Here is a 21,659-nt window from a genome sequence, read left to right as displayed (position 1 = left end):
TAGGTGATATCGAGGGTCCACATTAGGTCCATAGCAATGGCCGTTTTGCGCTCTTTATTTCAGGCCCGTATCTGATCAGATGGCTACAGGAATCTTTCTCGCCGCCTTCAGATCGCCATGTCGCATTAACATATCTCATTTTCCAACCTTGAGGGAGCTTCTGATCAAAAAGCTTGACCCATTAGTATGTCTTTCATCAAGGGAGCTATTCGCCCGCGAGGTGCGGGCAAAGAGATACTGCTCGTCTGGCGCAGTCGACAGCTGCGATGCTCTCAGCACCAACGGCGTCATCTATCTCGATCGGCAACTGCTGCTCCAACTACAGGAGCTGCGGAAGCAGAGGTGAAGTCGGCGGAACAGTACTGTCGAAATCTTGTTGAGTAGGTTCTGTTGCGCAAGCTTCCACAGACGAATACGTTCTGATATTCGTCAAATATAACAGAAAATACGACCGTCCCTCCTACACGCTCGGAACATTCATCCCCCGCCAGACACAACCCTTCTATATTGCCTTGCGCGCTCTTAATATCTCCCTATCCATGGTACCTGACACAACTTCGTCATATACAATCGGCCTGATGCGTCTGCAATTCTGGCGTGACACAATTACCCGCACTCTTTCTGGCAGCCCACCCAAGGAACCCGTCGCGATCCTGCTCGCGGCTGCCATATCAGATCTGGATGCACGAACTGGTGGCCGCGCTCGGCTTAGTAAAGGCTGGTTCATGCGCATGATCAATGCGCGCGAACAATCTCTCGCCAATACGCCCTATCCAGACCTGGCCGCCCTCGAGTCCTACGCCGAAAACACCTACTCTACACTCCTCTACCTCACGCTCTCCGCTCTGCCCTTAACCTCCGTAACAGCAGACCACCTCGCCTCTCACATCGGCAAAGCTGCTGGAATCAGCGCTGTTTTGCGCGGATTACCTCTCGTGGCCTTCCCCTCTGCTCCGGGCCATCACTCCAACCAGCCCGGCGGCGGCGTCAAGCAAGGCGCCATCACCCTCCCGTTAAACATCATGGCCCAAGCAGGCGTTAGGGAAGAAGACGTCTTTCGACAAGGCGCCGACGCTCCCGGTCTACGAGACGCCGTCTTCACCGTCGCGACCCGAGCTAGCGACCATCTAATCACAGCACAGCAGATGCTGCACAATCTACAACGAGGCCAAGATGTAGGCCACGCCTTCGAACACGAGGGCGAGGAAGGACACGAGTACGGAGATATCACCAGCGGGGCAGACACGCCATTAGATGAGGTCAATCGCGCCTTTGGCGTGTACATGCCCGCTGTGGCGACCCGATTATGGCTGGACCGATTGGAAAAGGTTGATTTTGATATCTTCAAGCCGGAACTTCTGACTTCCGACTGGAAATTACCATGGAAGGCATATTTCGCTTTTAAGCGGAAGACTTTGTGATGGTGAAAGGAAAAAGCCAAGGGAAAGGAAAGCACTTTACGAACGATGTATCATATTACATACGATTCTCATTATTCTATATAATATTACATCTCCCATGGTTTAGAGAGCCGCTATGATGAGATGAAATGCGACGGTTCCACTCTTTCTCTTGTATATCGGAATAACGTATATATATACAGATGTGATCATTATACAAAAACATACTATCGTGACTACAAGAAGACAACCCGCATAAACGGTAACTACAGCAAGATGCTTATTAATTTCGCTTCGCTCGTCTCCGTTTCCTTTGCTTCCGCGAGCTGACGATCAGCCGCTTTTGGGCTAATTGGACGAGGTAGCGTTTGACCATGTCGCGCCTTTTCCCCAAGTTAACGAGTGCGAGCCTGTATAGTGAAAAGGAATGTAGAAAATGACACTCACATCAAGAACAAAGTTGAGACAACCACGACAGGAACGGCAATTTTCCAGAAGTAGCTATTTACCCGTGAACCATCAGTATCAGCTCTTGTAGGGATTCCTGACTATAAATGAGATCACGTACGCATCGCTATGGTTAATACCAGCAAAATCTTTGAAATTCATGCCAAAGTACCCCTTTTGTTTATTTCGGTCAGTAGTTATACCAGTACAGTTTCAAAATGATGACATACTGTAATGAAGGTGAGAGGCAAGTAGAAACACGTTACAAGACTGAGCTGTTTCATACTTTCGTTTTGATATGCGCCTGTAGAAAAGTAGGTTAATTTGATTGGACCATCATCTTTGCTAATATTAAACCAGTGATGTCCTTTACCAATTGTATTGAAGATGAGATCGATCATGTTGTCTGCAGAGCGCCTCATTTGATCATAATGCTCGACGATCATAATGACATGGTCTAGTGCATCGCCAAGGTATGTATGGCACATTGCGCTGATGGTCACTGTGGAGCCTCCGATGCTCTTCAGGTTCGGAGGCGAAGTACTTATCTGTAGCGAGCTCTCTCCCGACGGAGTGGTAAACGAGCTGTTAGAGTTAGTCTTCACGATAGTGCCCAGACCGGGAGTGCTGACGGGCTCAGAGCGATGGTCTCGAAGCGAATTGACAAGTGCCACGATTGGTTGGATGCTGTTGCGCAGAACGGCGATCTCCGATGTAAGAATATAAAGACTCTTGGATTGTTCGATGGTCGGATCCGTGAGAATGTCTAACTCCAAATCGCCTATTGCATCCTGATATGCGGTCGTCACGGGAATAGCCAGGTCGATAATAGCATCCAGGATAGCTTGCAAGAGCATGCTAGCATCGCACGACTGGCGCAAGATGGTCTCTGGAGAACTAAGTCGTTTGACGATAGGGGCTTCGATATCGTCTGCGCTAGCTTCAAAGAATGAAGTGACGGTATTGTCGTGATGCAGGAAGATCGAAACCTGTTCCAACGTGACGCAGAGACCCTTGGCTGCGAGGGCGGCATGACGCTCCATAAACTCGATCCTATCCTCATTGGGCCCACCCCTATGGCGCTGTATCGTACGAGCGGGCCCAGGTACCTTTGGGCTATCTCTAAACTGGGAATTCCGATATGACTCGAATTTGTCGGCGGTCGTGCGGACTCCTGGCTCCCCGCCATCCTTGGGATCCTCCTTATACTTCATCTTTGAGGGAGTCAAGATATCAATCAAAGCCGCTAAGACGACTGACCATTTCGTTCTCCTCCTGAGGGAAGAAGCAGAAGTTTCATTGCTTGATGTGGAGCTCCGGCCATCTTTTTCGCCCCGAGAAGTGTCATCCTCCTTGTCGCTGTCCTCAGAATCACTATCCTCCTGGCGCATTTTCACCAGCTTTTGTAGACTCAAAACGACATATGCGTGGTCCGAATACCAATCCGCCTTAGTCCGGTTGGAAGTGTGCATGAGATCCTCAACGGCCAGTCTATGGAGACCCTTTCGATTGCCTAGAAGTCGGATCACATCCCAACTCAAGCCATTGACATTTATCCATCTACACTGCACCCACGGTTCCTTCTCCTTCATCAGGAATTGCTCGAGAGTGTCATTGTCCAACTCATACTGCCTCATCTCGTTCTGCGAGAAGTCGACCACAGTTATGTCGCAATGTCTATGTAGATCCGTTGGTACGGAGGACCCCCAATCCGCGCCATATGGCGGCAGTGGTTTCTTCGGGTCGATGCCTGGTTCTGTTCCCGGGTGCCAGTTCTGATCATGGTTATTCGCGCCATCTGGATAGTAGGACTGTGCTGTGTTTGATCTTTTCGTGCGTCGCTTGGCCGATTCGCGCGAATTCACCCTGGCTGTACTTGTACCTGCGTCAATCGTGATTGCGTCTTCGCTAACGGCCGAGCCTATTCGCACGCGTGGTGGCCGCGGTTGGGCCTCAATATCAATATTGTCATTGTCCGGTGCCGTGGCTGGTGAGCCAGGCTCGCTTCCATGGGCGTAGTCGCGCGCGCGGATGCTCATCGCGACTGAGCTGTTGCCGTGATGTCGTATCAGCACCTTGTCTGCAAGATGAACTTTCGACCGTCGATGTCTCAGTTGCCACCATTAGGCGACCATGACTTTCTTAACTTCCATATCGAAAAGAATAAGTTGGAAGCTGAGGAATTGGCGTGTGCTGCTGGGTCCTCAACAGAGCTCGTGGAGCTTCAACGTTCTTGAAACCTGACCTTGTGCGGGCGATCACCCCACGCGATCGAACCAATCGTCAAAGTGAGCGAAGAAAACATCATACGGGAGTAAAGCAAGGGGCCTTCTGCGATGAGATAAAACGTCTCGGGAGTGGAAGCTATTATTATTATTAAGTATCGAGTCTGGCGTAGAACCATCCATCGAACGCAATGACGGCACGGGAGAGCCCCTCCTGGCCCGCCTGTTTGAGCTCGATTAATACTTAGATTGTCTTAGCCATCTCATCTCAATTGACCCGGATAACGACACGGTCGGTAGCCACCCGTCCTAATAATACTAGAAAATAACACAGCTCTTCGGATTTTCACACATATACAGTACAAAGCGACTCTGCCCTGCAGCTGTCACTCGCGTCGACGGGTTCGTATACTCTATAGTACATGCACCAGTGAGTCGTAACTAATAGCCGTCCTCATACACTATCCAGAAAACAGCATCGTAGACCAGCGCCGACCCAATGCATCCAACAATAGAATAATACACACGAAATGAAAAGAAATAAGACAGGCGAAGAATGATATAACGCAAAAGAGTATTTGCACTCCATAAGAAATAACAGAAAATACACAAGAGAAAGATAAAGTAGTGACTCAGACACGAGCCCAAGGTCGTGGCTTATAAGAGTACTTGCTGATGGTGAATTGAGGAGACTTGCTTCCTTGTGGGGCAGATCTGAAGTCGTGGTAGAGGCCAGACTGGACGTCCATCAAGATTGCTCCCTGTGGTTGCGCAGGGGGCGGTGTCTTTGGCTTCCGAGACCGCGCCGTCGACGACGTAGATGTCGAATCGCTTTTGACGGCTTCTTTGATGATCTCGCGGAGCTCATGATCACTACTCGTGATTTGTGCTTTAATGAATGCGGGGTGATTGGATGTCTGCAGAGTGGACATGACTGACTTTCGGGGTGTATATGTGAATCGATCAGGAGATGGAGGGGAGAGAGACTCGACCTTAGGGTCAAGGAAAGCTGCAGAGCCTTTATCCAGGATCTGGTTAATGTCCAGGCTCTCACCATGCGGGATCTTCTTCGGATGAGACGGCGTTACACAGTCCATGTTGACCTCCTTCCGCAGGACGTGGTCAATGTCAACGGCGGAGAAATAGGCGCAGGATTGAGGCAGGTCGTCGATGCCAACTTGTTGGGAGAACATCGCACGGGTCCACACATTAGCAACCTGCAAAGCCAGAGCCGCACGATATTTGTCTTCATCCTTCACTAGGTACCGAATTTCATCATGGACTGTGATGGCCAAACGAGCATTGAGGTTGAATCGTCGGATCAGGTACTCCATGGAAACAATAAGAAGATGGAGATAGTCCACACCAGAAGACTGGATGGCCCAGTTGATACGCGACGTCATGAAGCTCCCTTTGTTGATGAAACGACGCATGAGGGCTTCTGTAATCCCAGCACCAAGCGCGGGGGTCCGGGGTCTCTCTTGTTCTGCAAATTCTTCAAGCTTGTTGAACACGAATGACTCCGTGCCTCCACGCCAGAAGGGACCGTCACTCAGAATTTTGCGAGTAGTGCGAGTACCTTTGGTCTCTTTATACAGTTTGGCCGCGATCTCATGTGTCTCTTTCTCCGACATGGACGGATTGAATTGACGAAGTAGGGTCGCCGCGAACTTAAGACCTGCTCCATATATACGTCCATAGTTGAAAACCTTCGCGTCATTCCGGGAAATCCCAAGGATCTTGGCCGTTCGGGAATGCAGGTCAGTTCCAGCGGCCTTGGTACCTTCCAAAGTCATGAACCCAATCGCATTGCCTCCATGAAGTTGAAATTGGGCGTCTCCAACGAGACTAGCAATCCACAGTTCCTGAGAGTCAACGTCCGCACCAACGAAGACATACCCTGGTGGAGCTTTGATCATAGCCTTGAGTTCAGATCCGACACGGTTCTCTTTGGCATTGCTTGCCGTGAGCCATGTATTTTCCACAGCCCTTCGTGTTATAGTTCCCATTGGAATAATCTGCGGTAGGATGAAACCCAATTTTTTGCCATCCTTGGCCTGCTTCTGGTCTTTCACAACATTCCGTACATCATCTTCGTACACGACCATTTGACTCATGATGCGGTCACGCGCGCTGATCCAGTATGAACAAGAAGCGTTCATTTCCAGGGCCTCCTTGGCAAGTTCGTACTTAGAAGATAGCGTTCCGCGCTCAAAGTACTGCATATACCCCTTAGCCAGGGGGTTGATGCATCGAGCTTGGGGTCCATCCTTGTGCGGAAGTTTGAAGTAGATGTGCTTCCGGTCGTCACGGAGCTCAGGGTTATCCTCCTCAGACATGTCACAAGGGGCAACAGGTTGGTTCTCATACTGTTTGGCTTGATCCAAGGGGATCTTGAACGTCCAACCAAACTTATTCGACCAGATGAGAGGATGGCCGTCCCACGATAGCTTGAGAAGAATGGGTGCTATCCGGGTCCGGACCGTGAGATTGATATCAGCAGTCATAGTGGGAAAGAGATCCTTATACCATTTGGGCATACCCGGCTTCTTCTGCCTTGCCGCGGGACGAGGTGGATCTCCTTTCTTCTTGCCCTTCACCATCTTTATCTCCTGGCCTGACCAGTCCAGCTGTCTCAGCCATGGATCATTCATATATATCTCTGGGTCATCCTTCACTTTCAATGCCTCTTCGCAAAGCATGACAAGTTTCCGCTGAACGTCGTGCAATCGTTGATGATAGGTTCCTTCAGCATTCGCAAGATATTCTTCCCATGTCTGGTCCACGGGGAGGATCACGGAAGATAGGTGTCGAAGAGCGCCAAAACTGACGGGATGAGGACAAACCTCGAGGAAATTAGGGAATACTTTCTTGTAGACCTGGTGCGTGATTGCAACGTCGGCAGCGCAGTAGTCTAGAAGCTCCTCGAGCCTCTCGCGAATACCTTCACGGTCAAGCTCTCCAAAAAAGTCCCTTTGCGCCTTGTCAATCGTCACATCGCAGTGGAACTTGGCGACATCCCGCAGAGAATTGACTGAGCTTCTGCCTACCCATAGTTCCTCTTCCTCTTCACTAAGGACCTTGTTCTCTAGCAGCGCGGCAAGCTCTGCCGAGTTACTCTCATTGGCGATTTTATCCCTCATATCCCTGTTCTTTTGGTGTCGCATCCAAGTAGGCCGCTGTTGTGAACACATCCCATTGACGGCAACATGGAGCGACATCGTATCAAGAAAGAAATTGTGTGACTGTTTAATATCATACTCCTCCAATATCCGGGCTCGATCATATCCAATGTTATGACCAATAACGATCCGTGGCTGCGAAGGATCGCCAAGAGGCACCAGATGGCGGTCATTCTCCGATTCACCGAGCAGCCACGGAGATATCCATGCGTACCAGGCTGTGGGACTGACAGCGCAAGCCATGACTGCGAACGAGCTCTCTTTCCACATGACTTCTGTGTCGAACGTCAATATGGACTCGTTTGGCGCATCCACAGGCTCCGAAGACCCATCGCTATTGTACTTTGTCCATCCACTTCTTCTAACCCAATTTTTGGGCTTCCGCGGCGCATTCATCGAGGCACAAGATTTTGCGTAGCCCAGATAGGGCTCTGATGAATCCATTCCAAGCTTATAGAAATGCTCGTCGAGGGTTTGGCCCCGGAGCGCGGGGAGGCGGAACGCAATGGGGTCGCTCGCATCTTGCGATTTTCCCAGTAGGTCATGCCGAGACAAGTGATCTTTCGATAAAGCGACCAACTCGGGGTCCGGGGGGGTTGGCTTATTCAAGAATACCTGCGAATGGACATAGTCGCTCAATTGTTGCACACCGATTTCATTAAATCGAGCGGTGGACGGTACTAAAGCAAATGGCCATCAGCACTTTGTACGAGTCAACCTGCGTATAAGAAAAGGAATAAAGAGAATCTTGACTCCGGAAACTTACGCGCAAGTGTCTTCAGGTGGCGCCCTTCTTTGGCATCACTAGACGAAGGTTGCGCGGCATAAAATCTCACTAATGATGATGGTAGAGGCCGCGTTATGAGGTACCGTGGCGAGCGCAATCCTCTCGTCGATACCCGGACCACACTCCTCGAGTAGGGAGCACAGGCAGGAGTCAAGAGCATACTGAAGCATGTGAAGTGTATGCTCAATGGGATAGCATGATATCGAGGTGGGATGCGCTGAGCAACCCTTAGATCGACGAGCGCAGCGTTGCCTGCAGATAGTCACCTTTATGGTAGTTACTGATTCCTGCAGCATGTGTTAGCCTGAAGCCTAAGGCGTCAAGCTCGCCGGATCTGGCCGGATTAGTAATCATTTCCCAAAAGCTCACCGCCTTCGTCATCGTCATGGCGCTGACATCGGCTTCTTCTCTGCATTATTATTATTCTGCCGTCCACCCCACTACTTCTCCAGGCCATCTCTGGGAATGGCATTGCTCATTAACACTCGCCTTTCGATGGCTAGTTGAGCATATCTTTGTACAGCAAATCGTGAGTGCAGTCACCCTCAGACAACGTCTACCTAGAAACCTGCGGAGTTTCGTCACTACACCGGTAATCGCCGACTATCTGGAGGTTAAAAGTGAGAGTTCTGCTAACACATATACAGTTCTTTCGCGTATTTCCTCTACTATCATGGATCGGAGCTCTCCATCAGTGGTGGATTTGGCACCCAGTTCATCGCATCAGCCACCTGCAGAAGGCTCTTCTTCACGTCACTTTCCCCCCATCATCAATTCATCTCGAGACACAAGCCAATCATCATCACGGTCGACTGAAGCACCACCACGTGGTGCAAAGCGCCGACGGTTAGACGTCTCAGATCCCTCTACAAGAGCGTCGTCGTCGTCAGCTGCTGCTCCTATGTTTGTAGGAGACGATAGCAATATAGAATCTGTCGATTTGACGGAAGTGGAGGACGATAACGCTCTGTCTAAGGCTTTAGCCAAGCAGCGCGAAGATGCAATCAGAGCTCAGGGTCCTGCAAGGGATGGGGAGGGGCGGTCCGTTCTGACGGCCTACAAATGCCCTGTATGTATGGACACCCCTGTGGATGCGACCAGTACGATCTGTGGTAAGTACCAGACCCTTTTTGTGCGGTACAAAGTGATTAGAACTCAGATCTAACTGGATATCTGTCATCTAAATAGGCCATCTTTTCTGTCACAAATGTATCATTGATACCCTCAAATTCAGCGAAGAGCAGCGATCGGACTCATCTGGTAAAGGGCCACGCGGAAACTGTCCAGTGTGTCGAAAACCACTTACACGCAATGATGTGCCGGGGCCAAGGAGAAATCTGGTGCCACTGACACTCAAGCTAATGACCAAAAAAAGAGACAACCATCAGCCACGAGAACCGCAGACTACAGAAAGCATTTAGCTATCCATCCTTCGAGGGGGTTCGTTATGTACTTATGGGAATATGCGGAGCGGGCGTTCATGGATTACAACTTCACAGCGGGCATAGTCATGGATTAGATACCAAGTTTCTCAAATAAAATTATGGATAACCTGATTATCAAACAGTAGACATGCCATCTTTGCCCGTATGCAATTCACGCCAAATGTCAGTCTAGTGCGCCTATATCCACCCTACATCTACGTATATTTTTTGTGCTCTTACATCATCTAGGAGATTTCGATTTGTCTCTTCCCACTCTGCCTTCGAGAGTATTCCTCCTACTCACACCACCTCCAAGGCCCCTGACCATGGCGTCCCCTTTCTTCCCTAGCACAACTTCCAACGCTTGGACAAGGGCTGTCGAATCATACTGCATACCGAGTACCACCTCTCTGTCTTCATCCATCGAGATGATCTTTCTTCCATATAGCCGTAATGTCTCGATTCCCATATCAGCAAGACGCTCACGTTCTACCTTAGGCGTTCCCGGCCCGTCGAGATGTAGGATATGAGTGATATAAGAGGTGTACGGAAGGTCAATGGTAGGCGGGGTAGGAGGTGATGGTGAAGTAGACGGATTGGAATCAATAGTATTATGGTTAGTAGCAATAGTCGGAGAAAGAGGTTGTGGTGCGACTTCGGTTCGATGATTTGAACGGCGACTCCGACTTTCCTCTCCAGCACGAGCAATAGCTTCGACGAAATCAACAGCCGTGAATGGTTGTGACGGTGGGCCCGTTTCTCGATCGAGGGAGCCATTCAGGATAAGAATCTTGTGTCTGGCGGTACTGGATACAATGGCTTCGCCAACGCCGCGGAGAATGATCACGGGGATGATAGACGTATATAAGGACCCAATGCTATAGATTATAGCCTGAGAGTCACGGATAGCTTCCAGCACACGCGGGTTTGCAGGCGGTCGAATCTCCTGACCATATGGATTGATATACCAGATGCGGGAGATACGAGATGGGAGGTCCTCATTTCCCGATTTGCTGAATGAGATGTTTTTGTTGCGTAGTGTAGGAAGGGAACCTGGCAAGTGATCTTCCTCGTAAGGGACCGCATCCGACGCATCAGATGACTCTTCTTCGTCACCGTCCGCTAGCAACAGGCTAGGACGCCTCCCACCTGGGTGGGGTTGGAGAGCCGATGCCTCACTAGGATGGGAGATACTGTTCTGGCCTACGATGATGGTGCCATCGGCAAGGGAAGCAGAGATGTGATGTGAGAAGTTTGAGTTGATCGCCGGGATCACACGGACATGATCTGAAGGTACTCCACATATGCTGCCTAGCAGATAGATGGCACTCTCGAAACTACCACTGAACAGACGTGCCCCTGTCAGAAATAGGTTGCCAACGCTTGCAGAAGTGAAGTCGAACGTCGACGTTGGTGGACGTGCACGCTTGAGAATCTCAAGGTTTAGCAGGTTGAAAAAGGAACGAATTAGCTCCTTCTTCGCAGGCGTAATGGTCTTCCAGAGTTCTGAAGTGCCATCGACAATTGAATGCCACTCATCATGGGCTAACACAGAATCATTGGCATTAAGTCGGTGGTTGAAGAGCGTCTTGATAGCCCCACGTTCAGAATTCGGTGGTGATTCCGGAATGAGCCGCACCAGCCTGCCTATTTATCTATTGTTAGTTCTGGACGCAAACAAAAAGTTACGCTTGTATTTTCTTTCTATAGACTGGAACTTACTTCGGACGTCTCCAATACCTGGTCCTCCGAATACTCTTATCAGCTCTGATGATGAGCCACCGTTATCACTGATGGGGATGATGTAGCTAAGAGGACAATTCTTGCTCTCTCTCACTGTCTCGAAGACATCGACAAGGTTGTTAGCTGCACTCCCACCAGAGAACACAGCTATCCCCCGGTTTTCCATGAGGGAGTTGGTCGTCATCGTCGTTACGTGCTCGCTGATAGGTTAGGCACGAGAGACAGTCCACAAGATATTACACGGTCCTTATATGTCAAAATCAATTAGGAGACAAGTGGAGTCTCCAGCGCAAATAACTCAGCCTCTAGAATCCCGTTGCTTCCATGTTGTAGAGTCATCAGAACCGGCTTATCAGGAATGATGACATAAATAATTCCCAATGGTGTCAACTACTGTTGAGTACCAAAAGGAGCAACGGTAAATGGCGCAGTTGTAGCGGATATGACCTCAATCCGTCCCTTGGAACAAAGAAGAGATCTATCAATGCAAGTAAAGCCAAGTATTATTCTCTAGCTACAAGGTTCAAACTGGGACGTTCCTAATCGGGTGGTCAAGTGGGTCTGCGAATCTGAATCACGTGATCATATCTATGGTAGTAATTCTGAATTGAACTTCCCATATACGAGCCCTATCCTCAAATTCAAGAGAGCAACTAGCTACTGCTTACGTAGGTAGATAGTTCAATACGATACGCAGATTGCAGCGCAAGAGATTAAAGTATTCGGTAATCCTCTATACATACTATCTGACTACTGGAATCGTTCCATTTTCTTATTGCTAGGCCAAACGTTAAACATTAAATACCTAGGTACCTTATTATGTGCAGAATTCCCTGTGAGGGTTGTTTTCCAGGACGCCCCATTTGTAACTATGCAGTGGCAGGCCACAAAAGCAACAGTATACTGGCATCTTTTTGGAGACAGAATATATATCCTTTTAAGGTCGTCATGAAAGACTCACTTCGCTAAACTCCCTCCTCGAGGCGGCGAAACAAAATCATTCATGCATAGGCAGCCCACCCTGCAAATTTGGCAGTTAGCTTAACGAAGTTCCATGTAGAAACGAAAAGAGAGCACATACCACAATACAAAACAGCGAGATTTCTTTCGTCGGTGGCTTGCTGGATTAACTCGTTCACCGTCGCAGTCACGCTCAGAGTCTTGCTCAGTTTCTTTTCAACAATTGTCAAGGCTCGGTCCGCCTCACTTGGTTCATTGCCTGTGCCCTTTCCAGCTGCGATAGGCAGTTGAGGCGCACCGCCACCAGCTTCCTGGGTCTCTTGCATCCGTTTCATCCGCAGAGGTGATACAGTCCAGCTGTATAAAGGATCATAGCGAAGGACATCAAGAATCGTCATGATGCTGTACGATTCTTCCCGCAAGGCCTCAAGAGTGAATTCACAACATCGACGGAAGACGCCCTCTGTCTTCGTGATTCCCATTCCGTCAACTAGGTCCCGAGTCAAGCGGAAAGGAACAACTTCAGGGACGGGAAGCACACGACCCTGCTCAAAGGCTACTCCAAGATCAATGTGCACTACCTCTCCTGTCTTCTCATCGAGGAGAATATTGTGGCCATGCCTGTCTCCAAGACCGAGAACGTAACCCAGAATGGAGATTGCAGCGGTGCTCCTAGTATACGCTAGACGTCTGCAAAACCAGTCATCGGGGTTGTTGAACTTTTCCATGAAGAAGAACCGCATTACGGGGTGGAAGTGGTCTGTGACCTGGCGGAACGTCCTGACACGCTGCTCGAATGACCTAGTCTGTACATCGCTGATATGCTTGCGGCAAGCATTGGGCTTCATGTCCTTCGGGAAGTACCTCTGGTGCGCAGGCATCAGGTAGTCATGCAATGGAATTGTGTTCGGTACGAATTCGATGATTCCCGCATTGGAAGTGAGTGGAAGGACTTTGTATGTCCTGATACCTAGGCCGCGCTGCTGTGTGGCCCTATGGTCCTTCAGAAGGTTGCTGACTTGTTCGAATACTTGCTCCATGATAGCATCTTGGCGAAGATCGTCATTTCCTCCTTTCACCTGTAGCGAGTCAATATAGTCCTTTCAGCTAGATGCAGCATCCTACCAGTTGCTTATACCGCTGACCATCGCTAGCAATAGCCGTTACGATCTTAGGGGCACTGACTCCCGAAGCGACAGTAAATTCGGGATGAAAGCGGACGACCTTAGGGACATCCTTATAATTGCAATCGACTCGAAGCTCAATCCGCATTGTAGGCGGCGGTAACTTCAGGTTCGTTGCATCTTGCTCTAGACGTTGACCAGTAGCAAGCTTCTTGAGCGGCACTTTGGCCCCGGTCTTAATTTTCTCATCGGGCCTATCAATAGCAAACCTGACGTAACTGATATTCGTGTTGTGGATAGCGACCCAAGTCGAGCCAGCATGTCGATCATTCTTCAATTTATCCACAAGCTTCCCTGCAGCCTGATGGCGAGCCACGGACGTCTCGTCCTTGCCGGCTTTAGACTTGCTGCTAGCAAATATCTGATACATACCATGGTACGGATGCTCGACACATATGCGAAATAGAAGAGCAAATAGTGTCGTTTGGAATTCGTTCGGCACGTCAAGCAACCGAGAAGATAGCTGATTCATCAATGGGGCAAACTTCCGACTCGGGACCTGAGAGATATACTTGGAAACAGCAGTGTTCGCGATCTGGCTGTCCGAATTGTCCAGCCAGAGTGCACAGAAACGTAGAGCGTCATTGTTGTGAGTGTCACTTGCTTTAAGGCAAAGTAGGTAGTTCTCGAGACACTGCTGTAAGAACGCTTCTCGACCTTTCTTTAACCGTTGGTAATCGCGGTCGTCGAGTTCGAACCATTGCTTGGCCTTCGTCCTGTGCATCTTCAGCGTTTCTCTTTCTCTTCCTTCTGCAGTTTTCATCATTTTTTCGAGGGCAATGACTTCCTTCTCTTTACGGTCCCGGAGTTGCTCTACACGTTTGAAGTCCTCCAGACCGTCTGGATTCTGCAGCTGCTGATCACAGAAGGCGGCGAACACATGGAAAACACGACCGGGCTCTTCCCCTACCAAATTAGATTTCAATTCCTTTACTGCAGGAACCAAGTATTCCTGAATAATGGCTTCGGGCTTTTCTAAGCGAGCCTCGGCGACGTGATGACCCTATAGCACATTAGATATCTAGCACTCTCTCTTACCTGAGGTCTAATGCTTACCAGACTGGAAAGTAGTAGAGCACGGCTAACTGGGATGGCTTGTTTGTGTAGATCGTTCTGGTCGTTCACTTGTTGCAGCATTTGGATAGATGTCGTCATTTCACCTTGGTCCCAGAGGACATTAGCAAGGTCAAATTTGGCTGATCCATCGATGTTGACACCGAGATCGTCGCAGACCTGAGCGAGTTTCGATAGAGAAATAGCATATCTCAAAGACGCTTGGGGGATCTGATGATCTCTGGCGATGCTAAGAGATTCTTTAATCACCTTGGCCTGAAGGAGATTGGTGCATTCCAAACTTAAATTGAGTGATGATCTGAGATGATCCTTGTGGCTCATTAACGAGAAAAGTGCCTCACGGCAGTGTAGAATTTGATCGATGTCGTGGAAACTTGAAAGATAGTCATCAGATATCAAGCCGGGACAACGCACATGATGTTCTTTTAACGTACCTCTCCCATTTGAACCATTTCTCTCGTGATGTTATCTTCTCCCATTCGTCTTCGATCTGCGCGGAAGATGATGAGCACAGCACCTCGTCAACCTCTGTCAATATACCAAGAGCCTTCATCACGCTGCGTAGCGATGTTACAGATTGATTACTCTCACCGAGATGATCCAGCAGAATTACGAAAGATTCATCGAGAAGTTTTGGTATGTCGGTGCTGCTTTCTGAAGTACTCAGACCTTGGAACGTCTTGAAAAGCACACCAGTTGGAGAAGTCTTGGAAGATGGAACGGGAATGTCCCATTGTTGCAGACTCATCGCTGTTGAAAGCATACTTTCGAACGGAGCTGACGTTCGCTTCAAAGCAGCAGGAGATGAGAGCATTGCGCTCGCGAGCCCTTGCAGATTAGTGGAATTGAGCGCTTTAATGACGGAAAATGCGCTTGCCTCTCCCGACATCTGCACATCACTGTCGTACTGAGCGCTCTGGAAGAGAAGGTTCTTAATTCCTGCACTTTCATAATCAAGCTTTTCCATCACCGATCTCAAAGACGCCTCTTGTTGGATGCCATAAAAAGAATCTGGATCATCAATATTTCGGAATATGTCGTGCAGTAGATCGATAGGGAGGCTCTGTCTAACGGCGGAAGATCTTCGAGAGGTCTTCATAGAACGCGAAGCCTGGATTTCGGCAAAGAGTAACGAAGTCTTATACATTCGGCATCGAGTAGCAGCTAAGGAAGTCTCACAGTAGTCGATATCAAGCCATTCATCACGGTCCACAATTGTTGACTCGTGAGGCTTTGGTTGGTTTCTCAGGTAAAGTATCGTATTGATCACCAGCCGAGCGTGCGGCACGCTCCGTTCATCAATATCGCGTAAACACCGTCGGAAGACTTCGGAGACCGCCCGCCTAGAAACCTGATCACCGTCGACTTCCGAAAGCAGGACGTCGTGAAGTATGTAAGGCAATAATCTCACCGATAGCTCTGGGATCCAGTACAGGACCTTTCCAAGAGGGCCAATGACGGGATCATCTGCGGCTGCTGTTGCGAGGGATAGAGCAATATTGCGAGCCCAATGAGAAACAGAGAGTCTGTTGTCCCAATCTATCCTGCCTTCGAGAGACTCTATTTCAGAGCTGGAGAGTGATATAGCAGGGCACTGGTAAGGGTCCCAAATGAGACTTTTCATCAAAGAACTTGGTACAGCATGGCCACAATGCTCCAGTTCGGGATAAGCAGAGAGCTTGCTGATAATAACTTGCAATGTGCGCTCGATCAGACCACCCTCAAAAGCACCGCCCTTAGGCAAAGCCTCACAAAGCATTTGAAGTATGGCAATCTTGGATGAAGAATAGGGATCCGATCCTAGTCCACGGAACCGATCTTTGAATAAATCAGGATCTTGTTCCCTCAGGAGAGCATCACTGATTTTTCCCGTCGAAGCGTATGCTCTTCCAATGACTCTAGCAGCCCATAGCCGGTATTGGCTTCCAGGATTACCACTTCTAACGGTTTCCCAGACAGCTACTGCATTAGCGGCAGCAACATCATCTTCACCGAGAATATCACTGCGGGAATCTGGAGACTTCTGGAATCGTGCGCCAACGAGCGATATGACCAAATCAGATATCGGTCTGCTCAGGAGATTTCGCCCAGAGGCTCTATCTTGCAGTAGTTCGAACAGCAAATCACTTTCGTGGGTACCTTTCGTAGGATTTCCGGACACGCGCAGCCCTTGTGATGATCTAACCATGCGCTGGAAAGACTCTTCGGTCCCTTCATCCATACTTGATGCCTTGTAGTTCTTCAGAAAGCTACCCAACCAGTTGCGAAATTCAACCGCTTTGGATGAAGTCGCTCTATATTGGCTCTCCTGGCTGGTGCTTTCTGCGCTGGAGTCTAGAAAGTTGCTCAATGAAGAAAGTGTCAAAATTGCTATGCCGGCAGTAAATCCAGGATTCTCGGAGAGGTATGCCTGACCTGCTTCCAGCAAATACCAGAAGACACCCAGCGCATCTTCGCAGCATTGTGAGTCCGTGAGAAGTGGGCAAAGCGCATGGAGACAGAGTTCCAATGGATAATCTTGAAGCATAACGGGTCCTGCTATACACACCAGAATTCGGATTTTGCGAATGACTGAACATGCATAAAGGGAGCCTAGAGAGGGATGCATTGACTCTAGAAGCGTTCGACAGACGAAAGAAGCTAGAGCTGGAGTCCACATTTTTTCGAGGTCATAGCCACTTCGCCTACAAAGAAATTCCAGCTCATCGAGAAGGTAGCGGGCTCTGAATGAAGGTTGCGGGTTAGCAGGAAGAATAGCAGCGGAGGCGCCTTTGTCCATAATACGCTTCAGGGTTTCCAGTGCGTAGTGGAAGTGTGCACGTTTAGTAAATGCCTTCTCAATCTGTTCTTCCTTGTCAAGAGACCTAAAAAGTGTTGCGACGATCTGCGGGAAACGACCTTCAACCAGGGTTATGAACTGATCTGTTCCAAGAGTACTTTTTATACGCTTCTCAACGCCATTTGGTTGGCTATTCTGAGAAGGTGGTATGCTGATATCACGAGCAATTGTATATGCTTCGGCTTTGTGGAATGACTCCGAAAGGAGATCCGTGAATGGAACACCCAGTAAGACAGAAGCTTCGCTCGCTTCTTGATCGTTTGCTCGCATCATGATCTGACCCACTACTTCGTCTTGGACGTCCAGTAGCATGTCTTTCAGACTACTGTATCCGAAGATTGTGAAAGGCATTGAGCTTATCGACTGCGACTCGGTCCACGTATATATGATCTGAGAGGCAAATAGTCGGAATATCCCCTTTGCGTCCTTCAGACCGAGCGCGTCGGAGACATTCTTCAAGCATTTCTCAGCATAAGGAGCCGACTGTGGCACTTGGCCGGGTGCTTCAAACATGTGGTAGATGCTCCTGCGAAGCAACGTGTGCCACCGTGATGCCAACTGAGCCAGTGCATATAGTCGAACTGCTATTCCTTCAGTCCAATCTGGGTCCCGCGGGAGGCTATCAAGCACATCATCGAATATCGCGTCATGATCCGTGAGGAGGTACCTGCTGAAAATACTCGGAACTAGCCTCGCCAGGAAGAATTTAACCGATATATCGCCTTCGCGAAGAATATTGAAAAGGCTGGTTCGCGGTGACGGTCCCGAGTCATTCCTTTCGTAGCCAGGATTAGAGGCGAGAACACTCTGAAAGAGTTCAGCAAGGGCAATGAGAACCCTTGGGGAAGCCTTCCTCCTCGCTAATAGAACATCTGTAAACCATATGTATATGTCCGACGCAGAATCATGGAGGTCATCCTCTTCTTCTTTTGTCCAGACGTCCACGAAACTGCCCATCATACGGATACAAAGATAAAGAGCGCTCTCGCACCGCTCGAGAGCATATGATTGTAGACATCTTTCCCCAAAATATTCAAGAATCTCAAGCACAACAGCCCTCCCCATGGGGATACAAGCAAGAAAGACTTTGGGCAATAGGTCTTGCGTAGATAGGATGTCAGTTTCATCCAACGAAGTCAAGTATTCAACCAGTGGCGCGGTTAATGTTGGATTTGGTGAGATCGTGCCATCTCCTTTCTGGAATATCGAAAGCCGGATTGTCATGAAACGTCGGAATGTGGTATTATCTGGTAGTGTCGGCACAGCTTCTCGGTTCAACGCAGTAATAGAATCATCGGCTGCTTCTTGACCCATGCGGTCTGAGAACGGATCATCAAGGTCCATTGATTCGGGATCAAGAGCTAAAGAGTCTGTCGGCTGCGATTGTCTACTTCGTTCAAGGACCTCAACTATCGGCGGCACAAGGGCATAAAGAGCACTTGAGACAACGTCCTTGGAATCATTCAATTGTGGAGCTGAGGAGACCAACGGATATAACACCTCCAAACCTGCTTGAAGATAATCGACCTCACGAGATGCCAAGAATAAGCATACATCTTCCCACAGACTACGGGTACTCTTCTGTAGATCCTGCAATTGGGAACCGTGTGACCCTGGGAGACACTCAGTGAAGAGAACCGCCACTGCGCACAAGGAAACAAATATCTGCACGAGGTCAACTGCGATGTAAAATGATTTATCACCAGATAGTTCTCTCCAGGCCTGGGCAAAGGCGTCAATCTTTGCTTGCAGCAGTTCAATCATTACGAGATCTGCTGGATCTTGCCGTGTTGCTGCCTCCAGCCGAATGACCGTCTCTTCTGCAGACCACACTGGGTTTGAAGACTGATCTTCCCCTATTGAGAAGAGAAATTCATGCAAGCTCCGGTTGCGATGGCAATTGAACCAATTTCTACCGAATGAACCTGCCACGCCGCGAAATTCCACGCTCGAAAACGATATTGATCTATTAGTGCAGGCAAGCAGAAGGTTCAATAGATCGAAAGGGCGTGCAAATGTTGCTACCTGGGAAATTGTGGTTCTATCTGTGGCGGTCCCTTTTGTATATCAGCCAAATAAAGCACGAATCCGTTTCTCTCGGACAGATTCCCATACCTACTGACCAGGTTCCGCGGAGCCATCCGCAAATCTGTTTCGAAGCCTCGAGTCCAAGGCCCGGACTGACAGTCGCACACATCTTCGAAACTAGTGTCCAAAAAGCCAAGGAAGTGTCGCAGAGGACTGATGGGCCCTTCAAATCCACTGATGATAGCATTAATCGAGTACTCTCTACAGCTTCAGGATACGGTAAGAGCTGATGGTGAAGGATTATTCGCATCAAATGGCAGGCTGCGCGCGAGGTTACTTGGACAACGGAAGCTCGTGATGCTAGATCCCAGATCTGCCGCCAATTAGATCCAATCAAATGGGACCTCGTATAACTATCACTGCCAACGCTGTTGATACTGACTGTCAGTTCCGGACTTAGTAGTGTTAGTTTGATCGATTGCACTGTGACGAACCTCGAAATTGCAAGCAGAGTCCATGATGCCAAGAAGCCATTATCGTCGAGTATATTAACAGGAAGACGCTCGAGCAATTCCAGTTTCGATGCGTTGCCGATATGCCTTTCGATCATGAAAGGTATCAGCTGTAATGCGCAAGCTCTCCTAGTGCCAGTTGATGAGAAAGAATCTTGGAGAATCTCTTCGGTTTTCGAAAGAGAACGCTGCCTCTTGCTTGGAACTTCATCTGCGACCGGTCGCGTGAACTGGGCGTTCATATCATCCGACAAGGCCGATAGTCTCGCTATGGTCCATAGAACAGTCCAATTGTGCTCTGATTTATAACTACCAAGACGTGGACCGAACCATCGAGAGTCTTGCCGTATAGAACAATCCGGATAGAAAACGAGGTCATCAATTTGCAAGACTTCCTTTTCCGTCCTTCTGAGATAGTCCAAGTGAATTGTATCCAGTAGTCCTTCAATTGACGCTGCCAGTGACTCCGAAGGCATTGTCCGGGCCATGTATACCAGGACATCCATGCACCGCATAATAGTCATTAACATTTCATCTTTCAGCCCCGTGAGCTTTGTGTGCCAAAGTCGCCGAATTACGGGAATAACGTCAAGCAAGAACTCGCGGACAATATCGGACTGGTCACATAGAACCTTGCCGATAATTGTATTGATCGTACTAAACGCAGCTTGGTGAGCACCGCCAGCTTGCGGGAATGAGATCAAGAAATCTGTCAGCCCATTCAGAATCTTCTCGGAAGTAGAGTGAACAGGGGCGTTTGAGCTGGAGGTAAGCAGCTTGATACAAATTACAAGTTCTTCGATAATGCCTCTGTTGCCTTGGCCATCAGATTGGGTCAATCTAGGAGCCTGACTAGAGGTCCTCCTCATAGGAGTCAACCGAGTACTGCTAGATTCCCAGGCTTCCGAAGATGAACGATGGCTCATCCGGATGCTTAGTTCATTGCCTTCATTGTCGACCGCTGCAAGACTCCGGAGACAGAAATCCACGGCATCTTGCCATTCACGGTCCCCTAGATGTTCGACATGGGGAGGATATTGTAGCAAAGTCCGCAAACATTTTATGTAGTCGCTGGCAAGAGTCTCCCAAAGCCCCTCCCCGGGCACAGGTATGGTCTGTATTATATGATGAAGAACCGCATGGACTGACTTCGTTCGCAGATTGCGCAGAGACCCCTCCACTGCTGTCCGCAGAACAGACGCGCATGCTGACAGTCGCGAGGACGATGTTGCTTTCGTGCTCTTGGACCTATTATAAGTAGGCTTTTCGACCGAAACAAACCGGAAGAGGGCCTCGAAGACCTTGTGGCAGGCTTTGTCGCTCAAGGCATCTCTGAAACAAATAATGCATATTAGTGATACCGTTCCAGAAATCGGGATAGTCTTCGTCGTCGTCTTACAGTCTTGCATTTTGCTTGTTCTGCTGGAGAATGTGCTTAAGGTCTAGCGAGATTTAGTTAATGCTGAGGTTAAGACGATAGGGCACTTATACCTCCCAAGCCATCAGTGCGCTCCTTCTGCTTGTCAGAAGACAGTAGCAAAAGCGATCCGTCGAGAGTGATCTGCCCCATTGTATACAACCCAGGTGAGCATTATTCAACCAAGCTCAACCTGTGGTACATGGATCATCGGCGCATCCTGCAGCTCTTATCTTGCAGCCATACGATGGTGAGTATGACAGAAACGACAATGTGGTGCACTGAATCGATGGTTACGAGAGTTAATAGAGAGCTGTTTTCTTTGACATCCTTTGTTGGTTTGGGCGCTCCCCTGGTCAGGGCAACAGAAGCTGTTCCGGGTTGCGGGAATCATTATTGAGCTCCGCCGACAGTAAGTCGGAGTTTTGACGTCGCGT

General features: G+C 49.1%; 6 protein-coding genes across 6 annotated transcripts; 2 read left to right on the top strand and 4 right to left on the bottom strand.

The window, feature by feature from the left end:
- The first annotated feature begins 10 nt into the window (after window positions 1–10).
- Window positions 11–1,733, top strand: C8Q69DRAFT_303901 (Squalene/phytoene synthase). Its single transcript, XM_028627181.1, has 3 exons — window positions 11–26; window positions 90–380; window positions 443–1,733. Exons 2-3 carry the CDS (start codon window positions 187–189, stop codon window positions 1,419–1,421), a joined length of 1,173 nt encoding a protein of 390 aa, XP_028484405.1. The 5' UTR covers window positions 11–26; window positions 90–186; the 3' UTR covers window positions 1,422–1,733.
- C8Q69DRAFT_471439 (putative cora family metal ion transporter) lies at window positions 1,558–4,282 on the bottom strand. Its single transcript, XM_028630903.1, has 5 exons — window positions 2,221–4,282; window positions 2,078–2,151; window positions 1,969–2,021; window positions 1,848–1,901; window positions 1,558–1,783 (listed from the first exon to the last, which is right to left on the bottom strand). The coding sequence occupies exons 1-5, from the start codon at window positions 3,884–3,886 to the stop codon at window positions 1,684–1,686; spliced, it is 1,947 nt and encodes a 648-aa protein (XP_028484404.1). The 5' UTR covers window positions 3,887–4,282; the 3' UTR covers window positions 1,558–1,683.
- On the bottom strand, window positions 4,283–8,307 carry C8Q69DRAFT_471434 (DNA polymerase gamma). The gene is made up of 2 exons (XM_028630902.1): window positions 8,021–8,307; window positions 4,283–7,934 (listed from the first exon to the last, which is right to left on the bottom strand). Exons 1-2 carry the CDS (start codon window positions 8,199–8,201, stop codon window positions 4,705–4,707), a joined length of 3,411 nt encoding a protein of 1,136 aa, XP_028484403.1. The 5' UTR covers window positions 8,202–8,307; the 3' UTR covers window positions 4,283–4,704.
- A 168-nt stretch (window positions 8,308–8,475) lies between these two features.
- C8Q69DRAFT_471432 (hypothetical protein) lies at window positions 8,476–9,592 on the top strand. The gene is made up of 3 exons (XM_028630901.1): window positions 8,476–8,633; window positions 8,689–9,153; window positions 9,230–9,592. Exons 2-3 carry the CDS (start codon window positions 8,715–8,717, stop codon window positions 9,460–9,462), a joined length of 672 nt encoding a protein of 223 aa, XP_028484402.1. The 5' UTR covers window positions 8,476–8,633; window positions 8,689–8,714; the 3' UTR covers window positions 9,463–9,592.
- On the bottom strand, window positions 9,593–11,715 carry C8Q69DRAFT_419550 (UPF0052 domain protein). The gene is made up of 2 exons (XM_028628376.1): window positions 11,188–11,715; window positions 9,593–11,112 (listed from the first exon to the last, which is right to left on the bottom strand). Exons 1-2 carry the CDS (start codon window positions 11,390–11,392, stop codon window positions 9,707–9,709), a joined length of 1,611 nt encoding a protein of 536 aa, XP_028484401.1. The 5' UTR covers window positions 11,393–11,715; the 3' UTR covers window positions 9,593–9,706.
- Window positions 11,716–11,930: 215 nt separating this feature from the next.
- Window positions 11,931–21,617, bottom strand: C8Q69DRAFT_471427 (ataxia telangiectasia mutated). The gene is made up of 9 exons (XM_028630900.1): window positions 21,297–21,617; window positions 21,205–21,247; window positions 19,788–21,137; window positions 19,381–19,721; window positions 14,861–19,322; window positions 14,409–14,799; window positions 13,294–14,355; window positions 12,290–13,247; window positions 11,931–12,229 (listed from the first exon to the last, which is right to left on the bottom strand). The coding sequence occupies exons 1-9, from the start codon at window positions 21,373–21,375 to the stop codon at window positions 12,210–12,212; spliced, it is 8,706 nt and encodes a 2,901-aa protein (XP_028484400.1). The 5' UTR covers window positions 21,376–21,617; the 3' UTR covers window positions 11,931–12,209.
- Between the last annotated feature and the right edge of the window lie 42 nt (window positions 21,618–21,659).

Source organism: Paecilomyces variotii (genome assembly GCF_004022145.1).
Source record: "Paecilomyces variotii strain CBS 101075 chromosome Unknown C8Q69scaffold_7, whole genome shotgun sequence".
Taxonomy (NCBI): Eukaryota; Fungi; Ascomycota; class Eurotiomycetes; order Eurotiales; family Thermoascaceae; genus Paecilomyces; species Paecilomyces variotii.
This window is presented reverse-complemented; position numbering and strand designations above follow the sequence as displayed.